The 8,746-nt window shown below is 48.8% G+C and overlaps 1 protein-coding gene and 1 long non-coding RNA gene across 3 annotated transcripts; one reads left to right on the top strand and one right to left on the bottom strand.

Annotated features, from left to right (window-relative positions):
• Positions 1-1,309: 1,309 nt before the first annotated feature.
• On the top strand, positions 1,310-2,108 carry LOC125513754. The gene is made up of 3 exons (XR_007286118.1): positions 1,310-1,451; positions 1,592-1,717; positions 1,967-2,108. It is a non-coding gene; the product is annotated as an uncharacterized LOC125513754 (long non-coding RNA).
• A 167-nt stretch (positions 2,109-2,275) lies between these two features.
• Positions 2,276-7,159, bottom strand: LOC125513753 (RNA-binding protein CP33, chloroplastic-like). Of its 2 annotated transcripts, XM_048678945.1 has the most exons (6): positions 6,758-7,159; positions 4,704-4,802; positions 4,289-4,570; positions 3,757-3,952; positions 2,943-3,097; positions 2,312-2,525 (listed from the first exon to the last, which is right to left on the bottom strand). In XM_048678945.1, the coding sequence occupies exons 1-4, from the start codon at positions 7,088-7,090 to the stop codon at positions 3,830-3,832; spliced, it is 837 nt and encodes a 278-aa protein (XP_048534902.1). In that variant the 5' UTR covers positions 7,091-7,159; the 3' UTR covers positions 2,312-2,525; positions 2,943-3,097; positions 3,757-3,829. The 2 variants fall into 2 exon arrangements, with proteins under 2 accessions (XP_048534900.1, XP_048534902.1); XM_048678943.1 differs by lacking the exon at positions 2,943-3,097 and having other exon boundaries at positions 2,276-2,525; positions 6,758-7,158.
• Positions 7,160-8,746: the final 1,587 nt, after the last annotated feature.

Here is an 8,746-nt window from a genome sequence, read left to right as displayed (position 1 = left end):
GGCGCTTGGCCGGGGGAGCCACGACAGCGAGGCGGGGGCAAGGCAGGGTGCAAGCGCGGGCGATGTGGCCGTAGAAGCCACAACGACGGCAACGCCAGTCATGGCGGCACTTGGAGCGAGGGTGCCCTGGGTAGCGGGACTTGGAGAAGACGTCGGAGTCACGACGCGCCGGAGGAGGAGGAGAGGCCGGGCGGCACGGCGGGGCGCTGCGATGGGGCCTCGGCCGGTGCTGGCGCGGGGAGCCGAGTCGGCGGTCACGGCGGCCCCTGGCAACCAGGGCGCCTCATCAGCAGGCTCCTCCACCGGGAGCACTGGCGGAGCTACTCACAGGCAAAACCGTGCCGTAGCCCGCCCAGCAAAATTGCCAAACTTTTTTTAATACATATGCTCAAAGCCCAGCCCACAGCCACATAGCGCACAGCCCATAATCAATAGCGTCATGGCCCAAAGCCCCAAAAGCTCAGTCCAATAAAGCTGCACACCGCACCCACCGCTCACATCCATCCCCACCCCCTGTTCGGGGACTCCACTAGGACGACTAGGGCACGGCGCCGGCCGACGGCAGAGGTCCGGCTAGTCGGAGCTAGCCCCTACCCTTCCCAGTAGCAATCCATCCCGCATCCCAGCATCCTCCATCTGATGTGGCCGCAGTAGCTGCAGCGGCGACCCGGCCAGTGGCGATCCGGCAGCAGCAGCAGCAAGCAGAGTAACAAGCAGCGGCTGCTATTGAGCTGCCGGTCCTTGTGACGAATGACCACTCCGGCGTCATTGCCGTGCCGCAGGTGACCCAGACATAGGTGAATTCCTCTCTTGATTTGTAGAGTACAGTAGTATGTAACAGCACAGGTGACCCAGGATCGGAAAGCTGATTTGTACCATGAATCCATGATGACCATGACTGATGGTAAGCTACTGTGGCTTCTTTTGTTTAGTACTAGTATATATTTACATAAATATGTGTGTGCATCTTCTAATCAATGAGAACAAGTATGCAGCTCCATACTGTCTATGCCTACTGAAATAGTATATGGTTCAAATTTTCATATTTTTTTTGTGCTCTTCATTAGTTTGGCCCGCCCAGTTTTTTCATTGTAGCTCCGCCACTGACCGGGAGCACGCGGTGGATCTCCGAGCGCGGGATCCGCCTGGGGCGACCACAGTCGCCGGCACATGGGAAGGCGCGGGCTCGTCGCAGAACGCCTGGCGGTAAGAGCGGAGCGGGCTCACCGAGGGCGGCGGGCTATCCTCCAGCCAGCGCAGCTCACGGAGACGGCCCCCACCAGAAGGCGCTGGAGATGACATGCCCCAGGAGGCGGGCTTCGGCTGGTGGACACCGGGGCCGGAGTGGCCGCCGGCAGTGGCTTGGGGTGGGAGCGGGGAGCAGGTCCGTCGTCGGCCTGTCGTCCTCCGCGACGTGTGTGTTTGTGTTTCAGGCCTCGGATCGAGAAGAGGTTGTCCTATCGATTAGCCTACTTTCATCCCCGTTGGTTTAACTTGTCTGCAACTGGAAATTGCTTAAACTTCTCTGCTAAGTGCTGCTGAATGGCTTGCTTTATATTTTCAATAACCTGGCCGTATTTTCGACATGCAGATCGATTTTAGTTGCACTGCACAAAAGGAACATGCGCTTAGCTATGTGCTTTAGAGATATATAAATGGCAGCAACTATGGACTCATGTTTGTTTGTCTGCCGCAACATCCTATGTGAGGCGCACGGGTATCATCTTCTCAACTACATTCAATAAAGGAAAAAAAAATATGCTAGTTCCTCTGTTTCTAAATATAAGTTTTTGTAGAGATTTCAACATTGCATTGCATAGGGATGCATATAGACATGTTTTAGAATGTAGATTCACTCGTTTTACTCCGTATGTAATCTATGTTAAAATCTCTAAAAATACTTATATTTAGGAACGGAGGGAGTATATTACTTGCATGCATTAACCAATTTTTGTTTGTCATACAGGTTACTTATGATACCCGTCAAACATATATATAGAAGTGACATCGCATTTCAAGATTTGTAGACTGCTCGAGATGACTAGGCGTAGATACATAAGTTGGTTGTGGACTTGTAAAACTTTTGTACTATGTGAACGTCATTGTATTACGTGAACTTGTAAAACTGCAAACGAATAATAATGTGTATGCCTTTGTACTTATGTATTTCAGTGTTTTTTATGTGAATTTCATTAGCAGGGATGGGTACCTAATGAAGCTAAATTTGCTGCCTGACCCTGAAATACACATGGTCGTTACAGAAGCAGCCGAAAAATGTTAAAATAAATTTCATTACAGAAGAAAAAAAATGTAGTCAAATTCGTCAGCCGATTGCACTCAAATTCATCATTAACACTTATATTCTACAATAAATTAACTCAGATTTTAACAGCTCACAGATTTCATGTACTCTAGTATCAAGCTAACCTCCAAATGTGATCCATATCAAGAGGAGAACTTACAGAACAGTGTTTGACAATTCAAGAGTTATGGGATGAGTGAAATCAACCAGGAGCTTGGTAACCCTGTGAAAGAAGCGATGTCAATATCATCAAGAGGTATAAACAATCACGATTAAGATAATGCTGCCATAACCACTTCTGTCATGTTCTAACTGTAAACTGGATCATATAAACAATCATAAGAATAGTGCTGTATGAATACTACTCCCTCTGTTCATAAATATCAGATGTTCGAACTTTTTCTGAATCAGATGTATATCGACACCTTTTAGTGTGTTTGTTCACTCATTTCAGTTCATATGTATCCAAAACATCTTATATTTGTGACCTAAGGGAGTAGTACTTTGAATGGTCAAAATGATGCAAGCATTTGCTAAGATGCACAATTCAAGAGGTCAGAAGGAACATTTTAGCAAAAATACAAAATGAAGACAGTTCGCTTATAGCATGAAATAATGTTAGACAACTAGAGCATCGTACATTATCATAAGCTATATTGTCCGTCACTGTTGAAACTATGGTGTTTCAAATCTACTACTCCCTCCGATCCGGTTTCCCTTATAAACTGGATCAGCCAAACTTCGGCAGCTTTTGAGCAATATATTCAGGTGGGAGAACTCTACCCCCGGCGATTCCTCAAAAAGCTCCCTCTGGTCCATATACATTACGTTTCGCTCAAACGGATGTATCTAGATATATTTCAATGCTAGATACATCCAATTGAGCGACACGTAATACAGATCGAAGGGAGTACTGTATTATATTATTAGAATAAGAGGCAAGATTGTACATACGAGGTAGATTTAATTTTTGGTGAAGTTTTTCTGAAAAGATTATCATGAGAAGATAACTCCGAGGGACAAGGAGTGGTTGAGGGAAAGCTGAAGATTGGTATGCATGTCCATGTTCTTACATGGCAAGCCGCAGGCTTCAATGTCATTGGTCTTTTGTTGTCAATACTTTCCAACAATCTAATCAACTTAATCAAAATATTTCTACCAAATTGTAGTCATTTTTCGGCAAGTTGTCTATTTTCGCTACATTTGGAACATAGCTCACCATGGGATCAAACATCCTTAAGATAAAACAATCTCAAATATAATAATACATATTAAATCTACCTGCGTACATATGTAGGCCACCGCGCTAGTTAAAAAAACAGACATGCTATTAGATTAGCCATTTAATTAGAAGAAAGGATGTTTAATTTATCACACATTTATATAGCTTCCTCCTTCAATAACTGAATGAGTGCAAAGAATAAATATGATCAAGTATGAGAAAGAGTTATTACTAGCAAAAGAGCATTATAGTCCTGCAGATCAACTCATTGAACTTCTTTCTGTGGTTCTCACAATAATCCATTCTTAGCTATCACTCTCCTCAGAAGATTCTGCCTCCTCCAACTTCTCTTCCTCTGAATCAGAAGACTTGTTCTTTTTGACAGTGTCCTCTTTGAACATCACGTTAATGGATCGTCCCATCAATTCCTGTGGTAAGATTAACAGGTCAGACAGATGACCCTGAGCCTACTGGTGGCAGCAAGGTTGTTGGTTTACACCCACTGAGGCGTGTAATCCCTACGATTGATGCGGTAAATCAAATATTTATTTGGAGTACACACGTCCATGAGCTTTCAGTGGGACAATGTGTTCCCACATTAAGTTCACAGATGTTGCCTCCAATATTTTTTGTAACAATGTGTGCGCGTGGTGTGAGTATTTACCTTGTACTGGCATATTTTCATCATTCATGCACTATCTAATTTGAACGGCAATGAGCAACATCCTTTTATGTTGGACATACAACATTTCAGAATAATGTACCTTGCCATTGAAGGTAGAAATAGCAGCCTCTGCCTCCTCTTTCGAGGAAAAGGAAACAAATGCATAGCCAGCAGATCGCCTTGGTGTGGTGGTATGAAAGATAACTTCAACTGATTGGACACCTGGGGTTGAGGCAAATAACTCCCGAAGATGACGGGATCTCACTCTCCACGTTAAATTCCCGACAAACACAACATTTTTCTCCACAGGAGCTGACGGCACAGCAGGTTGCTTCTTTTTAGGTTTTGCAAAGTCCACCTTAATCGTTCTATCGTTCAAAGTCTACAAACAGAATAGGCAGATCAGGAGATAAACAATGACCAGTAGTTCGGTATCTAGGAAAATAAAGTAATGATGATTTACGCAGGTTATGTATCACAAGGAGACATTCTGTCGGTAACAATCTTGCACTTACAGACAAATTGAGATTCTTGAGTGCTGAAAGAGCCTCATCTTCTGAACCCATGGTTACAAATGCCAATCCTCTGTTTTTTTTGGAACTGTGCATCGAAAGCTAGAAAATCAGAAAGAAAGCAATCATTAATGAAGTTCCTGGCATACAAGTTTTCAAAAATAATTAATCAAGAAATCCCTTCTGAAATTCATTGTATGGCAATTGGCAAACTCCACATTTTCCAATATGAAACATGCATAAGTATGCATACCAATATGCATCAAGTACATCCTATAGTACATGTGAATTGTATCTAATTTTTATTTTTATTTTTGGAAAAGGAGGATGACCTCCGGCCTCTGCATCTGGGAGATGCATGCGGCCATTTTATTAATTATTCTCGAGGACCTTACAAAGTAGAACAACAATATGCCTGAATCCGCCATCTTGGCAACATCTGCCGCTACTCCTATCCAAATGATGAAGGGATGCAAGATGGGCCACATACCCAGACCTCTCACCTAAGCCTAACATCTAAAGTCGGAGGCCCCGACCGAGCCATTGGCCAGGTCCAGGGCTCAAACCGGTCCGACGCACTCACATGTGTCGTCGCCGCCGTCTTCCGCTGGTCCATCTTCAGAGCAGATTGAGGTGACAACCTTGGCAGGTCCTCCGCCATCGACGCCAAACGACGACCTCCACCTATGCGAGCCTTGGCAGGTCCTCCGCCATTGACGCCACCACGACGCCAGCCGACGACCTCAACCTACGCGAGTCCATCTCCAAGCAACGGACGTAAATCCATGCTAGGATAGGGCCACACCACCGCCGTCGCCCACCACCCACAAGCGCCACCCAACCCCAAGATTCCCAAAGCAGCGCCTTCAAGAAGAGAACGGCGCCGTGAGCGCCGCCGCCGCCCAACAAAGTTAGGGCTTTCGCCCGGGAGACCTAGGGGAAGGTGAAGTGAGGAGATCAATCCATACCGACGCCTCCAAAGAGGGGAACGGCGCCCTCAGGCGTCGCCGTCGGCGCGGCCGGTCATGGCCGGCCAGGGATTTCGCCCGAACTAGATCTCTGCCACCATCAGCGCCTCCTGTACAGAACCGGCGACCAAGAGGAAGTGTGGCCCGACCAGGGTGGCCTGCACGCCGAACAGGGGAGGAGGGGAGGAGCCAGATCGCGCGCACCGGCCGCCGCCGACCGCCAACGACCATTGGATCCTGCCGCCCGCGCGGCCGGGACACCAGATCCACCGCCCACACGGCTGCTAGCCGGTCGTGCCTTGCCAATGGAGCCGCCGCTCCAGATCCGGGGTTCCCCGCGCAAAAGTAGGGCAACCGAGGCCCCGCCGCCACCATCCTTGGCGCCCCGGGCTTGCCCGGCGGCTGCCTCAGGCGGCGGCGAGGAGGAGGCGATGCGGGGGTCGCGAGAGGAGGGGGTCGCGATGAGTGAATTGTATCTAAATGCTAGACACAACCACATAATTTGGTCGAGGGAAGAATACAAAAATGAAGGCGATGCAAGACACGTCTCCCCTATGGAAGGAGTATATGGCATTAATGATACGGCTTGAATCAGCATTGCAGCAACTGGCATATCCAAAATACGAGTCATGGTCATGCACCAAACCAAAGTCATGTAGACCAAATCAATCTAACTTTAAGTACCTTGGAGTAGTAAAACCAGTTGCTAAGGTGGGCATCTACTCTTAGATACAGTTTCAGATATAATGGGGTTGGGGATGAGAAATGTTAAGTCTCCTACATATGCGCTAGTGCGCTAGTACTATGCATTTCCTTTTGTACGGCGTAACAACAGTAAAAAGTGCTCAGAAACTTCAGGCCACTATAGGGTTTTTCACAGTTCATTCTCCAGAAACATGCTGGTGATGGCAATATAGCTGAACCATACCGGCATCCCCTGCAACTTAAGTAACCATAGATTATTGCCACTTCACACGGCAATTTCTGGGTTCGCATAAATTCACCATATCGCCCCGTTAAAGGTACTCTCAATTTGCTGTTTGTTCCTTTCCCTTCAAGCGGATAAGGCAACGGAAACTAACGGTTTACCTCCACGTCGACGACGGTGCCTTGCTTCTCGAAAAGAACGCGAATGTCGTCGGGCGTGAAATCCCACGGGATGTTCATCGCGATAAGCCGCGTCTTCGGCCCCACGGGCTGCTCATCCTCCGCATCCGCCTGAGTTTCCGCAGGCGCCGGGGCGACCGAGGCGCTAGCAGCGCAGACAGCAAACGCCAAGCGGTTGCCGGAGGAGCGGGCGGCAGCGGGGACAGCGAAGGAAACGTGGCTGTGGCGAGGTGGGGCGGAGTACTCAGGGTGGCGGAGCGGCGGCTGGCACGCGTGGAGCGACGGGAGGAGGAGGCGAACGAGGGGGAGAGCCATTGTTGGGAGGCAGGCAGAACAGAAAGCAGGGGCGAAATATCCAAACGGCGGGCTGGGCTCGCTGGGGTTTATTATCCTCCGCAAAATATTCCCACGAGCAAAGCGGCAACGTCCGAAATCAGTTTGATGTATCCTTGAGCATCTAGAGCGGTGATTGGCAAATCCCGCCCTCGACCCCACCGACACATTTGGGCGCCTTCATGGATACTGACTAGCCATGTCTTTTTTTTAAGTACGCCAACGACGTACCATAGCTTTATAGAAAAGAAAAATGAAATTTAATTACAAGATTCCGTCCTAGGTGCAAACATGAAGGACGTTACAACACACGTAACACCAACACCTCGCTATTCTAGGCTGACTTCTCACAAAGCGTTGTAGTCCTCCAACGCCTCATATTCATCACTCTACATCTGTGTATCTCATATCTATCGCCTTATATCCATACTACACGTGCAACGTTGATCTACTCTACGTGATCAAACAACATATAACAAAAATCGGCTGCAAACAACCACAAAATCGGCTGCAAACAGACATTAACAAAATTTGCCACATCCAAAAAGATCATCTTAGTTGTCATCGGACAAGTACTTAAACTTCTACAACTAAAAACGATATAAACATATGAAGAGGGGAGGGGGATCACCACTTCCTCGCCGGGCCTTTGCCTTTTTGATCGAGGCATCTGCGGCTGGTGGAGGGTCTTGGTCGTCCGAGAAGGAGGTGCAGCTGTCGCCGTCGGAGTCAGAGTCGGAGAGGACGATGAGCTTCTTCATCCGACGGACCGCCCTATCCTGCTCCCGCTTCAACTTGGCAACCCGAGCCACCTTCGCCGTTGCCTCCTTCGCATCGCGCTCTGACTGCTCAATAGCAAGCCGGAGCACATTGGCGTTCTTTCATCGGAGGCACGAACGTCCGTCTCCGCCGTCGTGAGGGACCGGCCGTAGACCCATGCGAGGAGCCGCTCGTCCTCACCAGGCTCCGCCTGCATCCTGCGGTGGGGATGCGCAGACTGCTCCGTCGCGTCCCTCTTCCATGTCTGGTGCCTTTCACGGCGCGCGCCTCTGATTCCAGAGTGCGCGTGCGGGCCGGCGGCACGGGCACTAGTACCCACTGCTGCCCGCGTGGAGGAGCGGCCGGTGGGGGAAGGAGGCGGCACAGGCCGCCGCATATCCGCCCTAGATTTGGGCTGGATATGAGGGGTCCCGATTAGCCCGGGCGTTTATACGCGGTTTGAGAGATCTAGTTTGGTCGGGTTTTTTGACCGGTCAATGACCGGATGGCCTGCCCGAACGTTTGAGACGGGTATGAGAGGCCTGGCCGTATAAGTTCTTATAGAGGATCTATGGCAGGATTTTGGCAAATCCCGTCCACGAACGCATCCAGGCGCGTCCGCGGACAGCACCTGACGACCCCTCATTTATGATCCACAAATTCATACAATTTATCATTCCAATTAAACAGTTTGAAACAAAATACGACAAAACAAAATAAATCATAGTTCAACAATCCAGACATGCGAAAATTAAATACAAGTCAGAGTGTGACGTATCACTCGTTGGCTGGCCGGGCCACTCGTCGGACGATATCCATGTCACCTGCTCCGGGACCATCCTTGCATCCTACTTCACCTGCATCCTTCTCGCCTGGCCT

This window comes from Triticum urartu, chromosome 6 (genome assembly GCF_003073215.2).
Source record: "Triticum urartu cultivar G1812 chromosome 6, Tu2.1, whole genome shotgun sequence".
NCBI lineage: Eukaryota > Viridiplantae > Streptophyta > Magnoliopsida > Poales > Poaceae > Triticum > Triticum urartu.
This window is presented reverse-complemented; position numbering and strand designations above follow the sequence as displayed.